A 13867-nucleotide genomic window follows, 5' to 3' on the forward strand; every position below is an offset into this window, starting at 1 on the left:
CCACCCCACTCTCGGCCATACCAGGGCATTCGGGGGCATGAACTCATATGTGTTTGTGAGAATATTTCATATATATATGATAACACTTCATGTCGTTAGCTCATTTTTTTTACCGGTAATAATCCAAATTTATACACAACTTTATCATTTAATTTGATTTTTCTTTACTGAAAGAAATTTACTTACGATGCCCTAACTTTTAAGTTTACATCCCAATTGTGTTATTGAGTTTGAATATGATTAGACCATTGGTTTAAGAAAATGACATTAAATAGCCTTAATATAAGTTTACTAACTTAAATCAATTACATAATATCCATATCTTCTCCATAATATAGATATATAGGTCAGAATGAGGAAAAGTAGGTAATTACAAGAAATATTGTATTAAAGAAAGATATTTGATTCCTTACACTTTGATTGAAAGTAGATAAGATTACAGAGTTTGTACAATAGTGTATCCAGGGGGAATTTCTAGCTGAAACAATGTGCATAAGAGTAATTGATGTGTAATTCTATTCCATTCAAAATGTATTTCATTAAGAATCAAGCAGTATCTGCGACTAGACTACATAAATATGACAATAGTCATCATTTAATTATCAATCAATTACAAATATCTAAGTCCTGAAGCGGGCTAGTCGCGATCTGAATAACTCAAGTTATGAAACACAATGACATGAGTTCAGATCCACTAAAGAGCATCAGTTCACTCGAAATTACAAGTACACCTCGTTGTGGATGAATGCCAACCAGTGAAACACTGTAAACCAAGGTTTTCTTTCATCTGCTTCAACTTTTTTGACTAAACGTGTTGCATAAACCTTAATAACCCAGTATGAAACATTAGATTCCGTTTCTTTTTGCTTTTGAAATAACATGATCGTTAACAGACCTATAGATTTTTAGTTGACTCCCTGTAAAATTTGTCCGTGTGTACTACTCTGAATTCCAATACGAGAATCAAATAACTATTCAGAGCTCACTATTCATCAGTCATTTATTAGTTTTAAAAATATTTCAAAGTATAGTGTAAATGATTTTCAATGGACGTTGTAATCCTTCTGTAAGCAAAATATCTAACTATATCAAACTAGAAAATTTCGACTCAGATCTTAATTGAATACTTCATGAAAATAATTACTTACTTACTTACTTACTTACTTACGCCTGTTACTCACAATGGAGCATAGGACGCCGACCAGCATTCTACAACCCACTCTGTCCTCCGCCTTCTTTTCTAGTTCTATCCAATTCTTGTTCATTCTTCTCATGTCTATCTCCATTTCCCGGAGTAATGTGTTCTTTACTCTTCCCTCTCCTCCTTTGTTTAGCCTTGAGGATTTCATTTGAGGTCTTGTCTTGTGGTGCAGTTGGGTGCTTTCTTCAATGTGTGTCCTATCCACTTCCAGCGATTCTTCCTAATTTCTTCCTCCGCTGGGATGTGGTTTGTTCTTTCCCACAGTTGGTTGTTGCTAATAGTGTCTGGTCAACGGATCCGAAGTATTTTGCATAGACGACAGTTAACAAACACTTATATCTTCTGGATGATGGCTTTCGTAGTTCTCCAACTTTCCGCTCCACACAATAGAACCGTTTTGATATTTGTATTGAAAACCTTGACCTTGGTGTTGGTTGACAGTTGTTTTGAGTTCCAGATGTTTTTAATTGTAAATTTACTGCTTTTGCTTTACCGATCTGCGCTTTCACATCTGCATCAGACCCACCATGTTCATCAATGATACTGCCCAGATATGTAAAGGTGTTTACATCTTCCAAATCTTCTCCGTCAATTGTGATTGGATTGGTGCATGCTGTGTTGTATCGGAGAATCTTGCTTTTCCCTTTGTGTATATTGAGACCTACTGCTGCTGAGGCTGCTGTTGCACTGGCATGAAAACATTATCGTAGTCTTATTAGTTCTATTCGATTATTAGAAGTATCCATGATATACAGTTTCTTATGTATAAACCATCATTGTTTCATATAAGTTAACCTTAAACTTTACACTAGTAGTTTTCATAAAATACAAAACGAGTTTTTCGTGTATTTCACTAAGAAAACTTTCCTGTCTTATCTAAACAGATTTAAGATTCATTCAATAAACTGAATTGCTAATCTATGTACTTTCATTATTCTGTCAGATTGTTGCTGTAAATGAATAAATTACTACTTTATATATGTAATATGTATTGTATAAGATGATTGTGATTAGAATAAAAGTCGTACAAAGTCAACTAGTAAATGACGGTTGATTTGTCTAGTTGATTCTCGAGTTTATGCTAGAAAAAAATGTTGTTTTTGTTTTCTCTCTCTCTCTCCTTTTCTTGCTGATTGTTGTTGATTGTAGACTAACTCATTTAAATAATTAATGATATCCTGATTAGATATACAACTCAAAAGTTGTTGTTGTTGATCACAGTTATCATTATTCATTTTCGAGTCAATTACATTATCCAATCAGAGTGTCCACATTGTTGCACACAAACGATTGTGGACTCTAAATAATATCACTGATCAAAATATATGTGTACATGTTTATGTATGTGTGTGTGTATGCTTAAGTCTGCAAGTGTGCACATATCATAAACACATTCTGAGTACACACATAGTGCTGGAAATTAGTAATATATATAAACATTAATTCTGTTATTATGATTAATATTTTTGTTATCCTAGTAACAGTGCCCGGCGATTATCAGCATTAAATATACTGATAATTTACATTTTCTTCATAGAGAAATCTATATTCATCAAATACCAAAACTTACGTATCTTTTAATCATCGAAATTGTATTCCAACATGACATCCACTGAGACCAAATCCATTTCACCAACGAATTCTTTAAATCTTGGACAAAATTTTAAATATCAAGTATTTAGTGATAACACCGAAGGTATTTCTATTGTCAATACACCTCAAACAACCATGGATAAAAAACATTATCTATGGGAACGTGTAAATAATATGAAAACATCATTGGTTGATTCAGTACAACGTAAAATACCCGTACATCATAGTAATCAACTAAATGATATATTTAAACGTTTTCAATATTTCTTTTCAATTATTGGACCAATCTTATTACTTATTATGTTCATATTAGTATTAGTTTATTGGAAACGTGAACAGAATGAATTATGGAAAAGTCGAAATCAATGCTACACAAAAGAATGTTTAATATCTTCCAGTTCAATTGTTGCACATATGAATAAAACAATATCACCATGTGAAAATTTTTTTCAATTTGCATGCGGTTCTTATTATTCTCCATTTCATCCAGATCAAGATGCTGAACAACCAGCTGTACAAGCTCATCGTGTTGTTGCAAGCGCTTTTGGTAAAGATACCATACAAGATTATTTTAAAAGTGGTCGAAGTCGACGAATGTTAAGATTTGACAGACCTATGATTGAACATTTAACTGAAATTAATGTACATGCAATTATTAACTCATTACGTAATATTTATAGTAATTCATATGGACAATATAATTCGGCCAAATATAAGGTTGCCCAATTTTATGATTCATGTTCTTCTACTTCATTAAGAAATTGGCTTGGTGCACATCCATTAATGAGAAAAGTAGCACCACTTCTAAATGGTATATGGCTACTAGATAGAAATGCATCGAATGAAACCGGTGCTAATATAGTTAATCAAACATCAGCATGGCCAAAACGTTTATTTTCGGATTCATATTTAACCCAACAATTTTATATGGCAAAAAACTGGTCATGGATGGATTCGATCAAACATTTACAAGTTCAACTTAATGTGCCGACATTTGCTGATTTTTACATATACACAAGTCCAATTAATAAACCACGATTATATGTAAGTTTAAAGAGTACAGTTTTATCATTGAAAATATGATATAAATATATCCGAATCGGTTTTGTGGAGATTTTAAGAAATTTCACTGGTTGAAATCATGAGTCAATTGAAGCTAGACCACCAAGAAAAACCTGGAAGCACTGGAAGCCGTTTCGTCTTAGTATGGGACTCCTCAGCAGTGCGCATCCATGATACCGTACTCCGCGAGATTCGAACCCAGGACCTACTGGTTTCGTGCGCGAGCACTTCACCACTAGACCACTGAGCCAGCATCCAATGATGTTAATATCTAACTTCAACCAATCCACGGGTTGCGAGATCGTGGATGCGCACTGCTGAGGAGTCCCATACTAAGACGAAACTGCCGTCCAGTGCTTCCAGGTTTTCCATGATGGTCTAGCTTCAACTGACTCATGATTTCAATCTGTGATATAAATATATTATTTAAAATAGCGTACCCGTTATGTTGACTCTATCAAATCAACAGCTGGCATATTTTAAAGAATGTTTATTAGAAAAAAACGTTTGATTTCCAGAGCATTTATTGATTCCCTCGTTTCAATCATCTTACCCTAAAGTTCTTATTAATTGACATAAGTATATTATGGAATTGAAAACTGATAGAATCACATATTTCTTTTATTATTGATAATTCTGTCACCCGCTAGCTTCATTGTACAAGTCTGTATTCCAGTTTTTTTACTGACTTTATTTGTATAGAAGAAATTTCCTCTCAAATGACTATAGAATTAGATTCCGTGTTTGTTTGGCATTAAATTACACCTACTTTTGTGATGTATCACACTTTGAAAATCGAATCCAATTGTTTTGTCTGTTCAATCCTTATTTGCTTCTAAACACTTGATAAACGTTTTTTAGAAGTAACCGTAGTGGATTTGTTTTACCGGAATCACAAATATTGTGTTGTAGACAAACATTGATAAACTGATTAGTATTAGTGAACTAAATAATCATCATCTAACCTAATTACAAGCAAATGAAATCTGCCCTCGGGAAAAAAGAATCCAAAATCTTCACAATAATTAATCTGAAATAAGAAATTGGCGATAAAACATTAGTGGGGGAGGGGGTGAGATTAAACTAGAGACATTGAAATTACCATTTTTTTATAACTGTCAAGACATGTTATATTTTATGGTAACATTTCACTCATATGAATCGATCATATGGTATTGCATAGTATGATAACGACTGTTCATATAAATCCACATTGATTAGAGATCAGATCATGATGCAATTCACAATGAGTAAAATCTCAGATAAAATTGTTTTCAGTTTCATAGCCAATCTTAGATTAAATTGTAAATATGACAATGAAATAGACAATCAAAATGAGTAGAGGATCACTGAACAGTAGGGTTAGCGAGGTCATGGATGTTCACTGCTGAGGAGTCCTACAATAGGGCGAAACAGCCATCCAGTGCTTCCAGGTTTTCCATGGTGGTCTAACTTCAATTGACACATGATCTTAACCATTGAAATAAATTTTATTGTTAAGTTGACATATGCATAAAATTTAAATAAATAAATAAATCCTAAATCACATGTTAAAATGAAATATGAATGTGTAACGGCATCAAAATAGATGGAAATACATTCAGTTACATTAGAAATTACATTAGGTTAGAGGATATTTGTAGAAATTTTAGGAAAAAACTCTCCGACTAATATGTTAATGTGTAATTGAGTTAAAACTGATATCAATAATTTCGGTAGTTCGTTCTGAGTAGATGATGAATATCCACTCAAAGATAATCAGAAGAGTGGCATATATAGAGTTGAATTCATAAGTTGATCTAAGCTAGATCATCATAGACTGATCAACTCCGTGTGAAGTTAATGAGTTCTACTGACTAACTCAATTGTTTCTTATCTTTGATAAAATCTTACTGATTTGTTCTAGATGTTCACAAATTTGTCAAAAATGATACATAAAAAAGTTATAGGCTACTGGAATTATTAATTGTGGAAATTTAGTTTTGATCGATTAGTAAATTATCTACACTTATTCGAATCTAGCTTATATGCAATGCTTATATACAGCCTGTTATCTCGGCGAATCTTTCCTCCTAGTATGGTAATTCCCATCAATGCTGATATTCAATGTCTTATACTTCAAATTTAAGTCATGATTTCTCATCAGAAACTTGGAAATTCTTCTTGAAGTTCTTTACATAATTATTGTTCAACATCACTTTAATTTTGTGAATAAACTTTAAATTAGTGTTTACTTCTTGTGAATTGAATTGATCACAAAAACGATATTCATTAACTATTCTTTTCTTACTTAGTTACTTACTTACGCCTGTTACTCCTCGTGAATGAGCATAGGCCGCTCACCAGCATTCTCCATACAACCCTGTCCTGGGCAATCCTTTCTAGCTCCTTCCAGTTGTCAGACATCCTTTTCATATCTGCTTCTAGTTCACAACGTAATGTGTTCTATGGCCTTCCTCTTTTCCTCTTCCATTCGGGATTCCAAGTTAGGGCTTGTCTCGTGATGCAGTTTGATGATTTGAGTAATGTATGTCCTATCCATTTCCATCGTCTTTTCCTAATTTCTTCTTCAGCTGGATTCTGGTTTGTTCTCTCCCACAGTAGGTTGTTTCTGATGGTATCCGGCCAATGGATGTTGAGTATCTTGCGTAGACAGCTATTTATAAATACTTGTACCTTCTTGATGATGGTTGTTGTATTTCTCCAAGTTTCAGCTCCATACAGTAGAACTGCCTTGACGTTGGTAATTGGAAACAACATACTAATATAAATAATTCACTCACACCATGAGAACTACTGAACCGATCAACTAAACACATGTTGCTGATGATATATTTGACAAAAAACTTTTTTAAGAAAAGATAACTAAAATACAATAATTCACATGTGAACATCCTATACAGATAATAATCATGATACATTTATGGTGAATTAACCTTATTCATTTAACTAAAAGTACATTATACAATCGTCTAACAAAGAGTATGTTATTTTAATTAGTCAAATTCAGAAAATTCTTTCTGATATGCTTACTTACTTACTTACTTACTTACTTACTTACTTACTTACTTACTTACTCACTTCCTTCCTTACTTACTTACTTGCACTTGTTACTCCCAATGGAGCATAGACGCCGACCAGCATTCTCCAGTATTCTAAGTAGCAATACCAAGGTCCGACTTGATAGTTTCAAATAAATTGAGACTTGGTTAGAAAGTTAATAATAGTCATTGGGATACCACAAACATATATATTAGTAATATTATAAGTTGGTTGATGTAGTAATATCAAGAGTTGAACAACATATCCTATTCAAATAACTACACTGTATCCAAATCTATGTAAGCAGTTTCATTAAGGAATTATATATTTTTTTAATAAGCTTAGTCTTGTTATCTGATGTTCAGATGAATGATAACTACAAAATATGAATGTATTAACTAATTAAATAGATTATCATCATATACTTTACAAGTCCTATGATCATATTCATTGAAATACCTCTGAGGCTTATATCAATTAAATATGAAATGAAAACGTTTCAATGGGTAAAACCTGCATAAAGACATATGTAGCAAAATCTAATGTAATGCCGATGAATATACCATTTGATGTACACTATGATTTATCTTATTCACATTTTAGTTTCATTATTCGCATGAGAAGTTCCTTTTAATTGTGTACTGTGCGGATGAATATAACTTTCAGCTACCTACATTTTAATTTTAGTCACTAATGACAAAAATCACAGACGAATGGAATGTTTAAATCTAAGTTGATTTTAACGTATCATTACCCTGTCTGGCAGAGTAACGAACATTAAGCCCTAAGTATTTCGACAAGTATCTTCAGTTCATTAATTAAATTTCAAAGTGCATCTGTACACAAATCAAAACAAAAAATCTTTATCAGAAGGGGTTTCTGGAGGTTTTAGAAATTTCACAGATTGAAATCATGAGTCAATTGAAGCTAGACCACCATAGAAAACCTGAAAGCACTGGATGGCCGTTTCGTCCTAGTATGAGACTCCTCAGCAGTGCGCATCCATGATCCCCCACCCCGCGAGATTCGAACCCAGGACCTACCAGTTTCGCGCCAGGAACTTAACCAACTAGACTACTGAGCTGGCCGGCGTCCGATTGTGTTAATGTCTAACTTCAACTAATCCACAAAGTTGCGCCACCGTACACCATTGTCTTCAGTGAGTTCCCATTCCACAACAGACCTGGTTGAGCTCCACTGGTAACGGCTTCTTACTAGAACTCGAGGAGTATCTCTTGAAGTCAGTCACTAGTGAGCAGATGATTATTATCAGAAGGGGTTTGTGGAGATTTTAGAAATTTCACAGATTGTAAAACTTTTCACAGTAATTATTAATTTTCTATTTTTGATCACAAACGTTTATGGTTAATCATGCTCCTACATCATTTTTATAGCATAATGTGTTATAAATTAGGGACTATGAAAAAATTTACATCAAAATACAGATATCGGGATCATAATCGTGTAAGATGAATGCCCCGGTAATTTACATAAATATTAAGAATTTTTTATGATCTAAACCGAGATGAAGAACCTATTTATCAGTATCCATATTTATTCAGTGGTCAATAGAAAAGCTTGGCATTGGTGCCTTTCAGAGTGAAACTAAGTGATATGGTTTCGAATCAGTGAATAACTATACACTGGAGTAAAGAACGTCAGACCGGTGCTTACAAGGATGAACTGTTGGCTCAAGAAGTTGGCACTGAATGAAATTCTATGTCTAAAAATCCTATCTTAAATCAATTATTAATGTAGTGTTTGATTACAAATCTCCAATCAGCACTGTGATGTTTTCTATGTAGCCGTTAGTTAAAAAACGCAACTTATCTGGATAACGTGTTGCCATATTTACATAAAGTAGTGTAAAGGTGGCTTCAATGTCAGATTTATATATTTAAATGTAAATGTTCAGGATGCAAAATCCCTAAATGCAACTTAAGAGGGATAAAGTCAGATTAAGGATTTGTTTATTGTGAATTCTGTTCCTGAAATTTCAATATATTTTTTAATATAATTTGTGTTAATTGAGAACTAACCGGTTCCTACACTGTGATATTTTGCATACTGCTGGATTCTGTTAATAAAGCTTCTATACAACAACTAAACTTACTACTCTGGTTAGCTGGATAACAATGATGACGTTAGCAGTAGTCTCTTGAATCGTAGTGAAGTTAAAGGAGAGCAAAAGTAAATTAGCTTATGATCATATCAATAAATGACAATAAAGTACCCTATTCATGGAGCGCTTAGCAAAATAATTTCCTTAATCAATAGTTATAACATTTAAAGAGATATTTCTTATTGTGTTATCAGGTATAAAACTGAATGTCTTATTGCATTTCCATAGCTTATTACCCTTCTAATCTTATAAAACTGTGTTCAGTTGAACACGATTATATTTAGAACTAGTATTTTTATATATTTTCACCTTATTAATTTCTTAGTTCACAATGATGAAGTGATGTATGGCATCGTTGATTCATATCGATTGTCATCAAGTCCTACAGGAGTAACTTACAACTGATTAATAGACATTGTATAATAATTCACTTGGTATTGTTTTACTTGAATCTTCCCATTGATGTTTTAGGACTGAAATTGATCAGTCTCTTATTGGCATATGTGCATACTGTGCGTATGCCTCGATATTCCCTTAATTTACAAGCATTACAAGCAAAGATGGATAGTGGCTAGCAGTGGAATCCAGGACGAGCGTTTCGTCCTGGATGTATCTGCATCTCAGAGAGTTGATGTTCACTCTGGGACAGTAAGAACTCGTTAAAAGTAATAATTTACTATACATTACTTTACGCATTTACAAGTTATAAATACTTAATCGCGCTTAACTTTACTGTCTCAACAAATTATGTAATGTACTATGTTTACCAACATCAAACTTACGTTTAACTAGTTCGAATAATTAACCACACACACATATAGAGAGGTGTTAATATCATTAGATAAATGTGTAAATAGGTAAATTTGCATAAAATTTACTATCAACCATTGCTCATACCAATGAATAACATTATCATAATCATTATTATTATCATCATCATCATCATCTACAAACTTAATTACTAAGTAATTATTATGTTTAAGTAAAATTCCTTACTTCTCTTCTTTCTCTGTCTCTCTCACTCTCTCACTCTCTCTAATTTTACCTTTTTCATTGAATCATGTTCATGTCGTTTTGATCTATTTTGAATAGTAAACTATACTAATCATCATAGACAAACAACAACAAAAAATACTAATTATGTATTCAGAATTTGTGTGTGGTGTATGTCGAGTCCATTTGTTTCTATGTTGGGGTTTTCATTTGTTTAATTCTGTTTTGTTTTTTTATCTTCTTCTGTTTATTTGTTCGTAAATACAACTAACTATCTGGAGTGAATTATATATTTACTGAGAAATAAATGTTCATCATGAAATAAACACAAACATATTTCATAGCAAATGTTCTACATGTATACAATGCTGTTTTGATTGTGTATATGTGTACATTTGCACACCCATATATACATGTAAATGTGTTTAAGTATTCTATACTTAACACTAAGCAATCATTACAAGACCGATAAGTATTTGGTGCATAATATTTAGCATAAATTTAGAAATTCATGAATTATTTTGTTGTTTTCTTACTGAGTTCTATTTATGTCCAGATGTATATACATCTGCTTGTGATAAAATAGTAGTGTACTCATGGTATGGACGTTTGTCAACAAAGACTAGTGCAAATTCAGTTCTGAATATCAGCAATCAGACACTTCAAGTTTGAACTAATAGCGATATAAACATCATATTTGTTGAATAAGTCAAAGGCTGTCTGCATTCAAAACATCACTAAATAGCGCGTTCGGTGTCTTAAACATAAGGTACTGGATTGACGTTCTAGTGTGAACATAAACACGTATCCAGGTATATCCATCTGACCAGCTCGACGCATGGTAAAACGTGAGTCCAGGATTCCACTGCTAACCGTCACTCATCTATTCTATAAAACTCGTTACAATATAGCCATATTAAGACTATCCATACAGTATACACAGGCCAACAAAAAGCGACCAAAATTTAATATTAAATATCCGCAACACGCTATTTTAAACACTTACTATAAAGTATATTAGTTAGGTGCTTATTTTCAGCTTAAGAACGTTCCAGCTCTTACGAAATTTAGTGGGAAATCAATCAGCATCTTAACCATGACGCTAGTCCTTTGTCCTAAACCAATTCACTAGTTATTTCTTCAGGTACCTTTATCATTCACCAAGATTGACTTTTCATTTAGAAACTTTGAATGCCAAATCACAGCTTACATTCAGTAGACTGAAATTCACATCTAATTGCTGAGCATATAATAAGGAATATTTTATTGGAATAAACATAATAAGAGTAGTCGATTTCTCCCCTTGGTACCATTTGAAGTTCTCCGGACTTATAATTAATGAATATCCTTTGCCTACAAGGCATATTTTAAAAAAAACATGATAATTTAGCACATTACCAGTATTTCTACTTGGATTCATTTTAGTTACAACTGTTATAAACATGATTTTATATCAAACTTTTGAACTCAAATTCAAAATACAAGAGAATTAGCTACTCATATCATGTTTTATGTGGCTGATAAGCATACAATAGAATACAATTTATTCGTTGTATCCTACAAACGCTGTTATTCTTTACTTAAACCTATGAAGGGAAACAATGATAGAAGAAGAAAAAAAGGAATTCATTTATTGTTTAGGTTTTGATCAGTTTTCAAAATAGAGTTATTATACTTGACCCACTAATATCCTTCATGATTGTTTCCGTTCACTGTTCCTCTTTTAATTCATTCATTTTCTTTCAATCTCTACTTATTGAATTTGTGTATGTTGAATGTGAATTCCTAAAAGTTCCCATTTACCAGTTTGTATAAAGTGAAATATGAACTAAGTTAAGTTGTAGTCGAAATTCTGATGTGTATAATTGAGTTTTAAGTGAAAAAAAGAAGCGAATCAGTCAAAACAATTAATCATAATTAATTGACCATTAACACAGCAACCAAAAATAGAAATGAGGTTTTACCAGGTCATTAACATTTTTCATTGTGATTTGTTTGTTTGTTTATATAAAGAAAGAAAGAAGGAAAAAAAGACCGAAACCTATCTTAATTCAATAAAGATAATTCAACGTTGACCTTAAGAAAATCTAGTTCTTTATTTTTTTCCTCAAATGGAATTTCTGAATTTTGGATTTCTGTTCCCCCCCCCGTAGGTACTATGCCAAAATACTTAGGTTTAATTACATTGTTTTTCAATTGTGAGAACAAAAATACAACAATGTGTCGGTAAATAAACGAACAAGCATAAAATAATAAAATAATTCAATTAGGTATTGGTTAAAAAGTAGTATGAAGCTTTCAATTTTGGATTCATCATTAATCCCAATAGATTGATTGAAAATATCACTACTAATTTATATAGATTTCACAGATTGAAATCATGAGTCAATTGAAGCTAGACTACCATGAAAACCTTGAAGCACTAAACAGCCGTATCGTCCTATTGTGGGACTCCTCAGCAGTGCGCATCCACGATCCTCCACCTCGCGACATTCGAACCCAGGACATATCAGTTTCGTGCCAGGAGCTTAACCAATTAAACCACTGAGTTGGCCGGCATCCAACGGTGTTAATGTCTAACTTCAACCAATCCACGAAGTTGGGCTACCGTATACCATTGTCTTTAGTGAGCTGATATCTCACAACAGACCTGGTTGAACTCCAGTGGTAACGGCTTCTCACTAGAACTGCAGGAGTATCTCTTGAAGTCAGTCACTAGTGAGCAGATTATATATATTTATCAAGAAATGGATATCTAATTGTCTGAGAATAATAAAAAACAAACTTGGAAATAGTTAAAGCAAATTTATACTCATGCCATCGATTCAACAATGAATCATTATAGGTCAACATTTTACAGAAGAATCTTTAAAAAAAATCGGGAATTAACGAACCAGTAAGTCAGTGGTCTTGTTTGCTGTTAGAGGTATGAGGGCGGTTATCACTTCCCGGTTGCCCACACTGTGGAAGAGTTCTTCTGGAGGTGCCTGAAAAGGAAATTGGATTAAAGGTGGTCTTAGTGACCTGGGAACATGACCGCAGTGCTCAAGGGACAACTACTTGAGGTCGGTCAAACACGACATTTTTATGGGTAATTATTGTGTTAGCTCCGTACTTGTTGAGACCTCACCGCCGGAGACGGATATCCGTGGGATAAGGCAAGGTGTGAATTTTTAAGGTCGACCTTTTCTAACCCCACCCCTCCTTGTGGGAAGGCAGCATCGCTGTCATGCTGGTTGTCTGAAGGAAACACCTTACTGCTGTCACAGCTCTGTACAGTCAGCAGTACGACTTCGCTTTCGGACCTTTGGTTTGTTGCTTTTAGTCTTACCGCTCTTCAACCGACCTGTCAGACATGGTAGGACCTTGAGGAACGGTTGTTCCAGCCAGTATAGCTCGGTTGCTTCATTACGATAGGCAACCCCGACCACCACGTCAAGGTAGCAACAACGGTCGGGTAAATATAACATTTAATACAACTACCTAGGGGGTTGAAAATAAAAATTGTCTATTAAATCCCAGATTAGATTTCATCACAAACTAATACCAGAAATATAAGAAGAACAACAACAATCGAAACCAGTCACCGCTAGTTAGTTGTTCCGAACTAGTTTGTAAATCCACAGCAATGATTACCTTCTGTCTAGATAAAACTAAAACTAGGGCATTCATATCTGAGCAAATAGTTTTAGGTTAGTTATTAAGGTTCAAGAGGAATCAGTTTTCAATGTTAGTTAACTTAAAATATAATGCCATTATCATTTAAAGTTACTGGTGAAATCTGTCTCCATTCGGTCATGGTTAAATTTCGTCCATCATGATCTATCAATAAAATGTTGAAAATTCCTCTTGTA

General features: G+C 33.3%; 1 protein-coding gene across 3 annotated transcripts in view; it reads left to right on the forward strand.

The window, feature by feature from the left end:
• Positions 1 to 2231: 2231 nt before the first annotated feature.
• The window catches only part of MS3_00005944 (uncharacterized protein), a gene marked incomplete at its 5' end in the record, with an annotated part of 67380 nt that continues 55744 nt past the window's right edge, over positions 2232 to 13867 (forward strand). For 2 of the 3 annotated variants that reach the window (XM_051214037.1, XM_051214036.1), the window contains one exon: positions 2232 to 3838. In XM_051214037.1, the coding sequence (XP_051070065.1) occupies positions 2804 to 3838 (1035 nt within the window). The remainder of the gene's footprint in view (positions 3839 to 13867) is intronic. The other variant, XM_012939349.3, reaches the window with a different exon arrangement.

This window comes from Schistosoma haematobium, chromosome 3 (assembly GCF_000699445.3).
Source record: "Schistosoma haematobium chromosome 3, whole genome shotgun sequence".
In the NCBI taxonomy this organism is placed as follows: domain Eukaryota; kingdom Metazoa; phylum Platyhelminthes; class Trematoda; order Strigeidida; family Schistosomatidae; genus Schistosoma; species Schistosoma haematobium.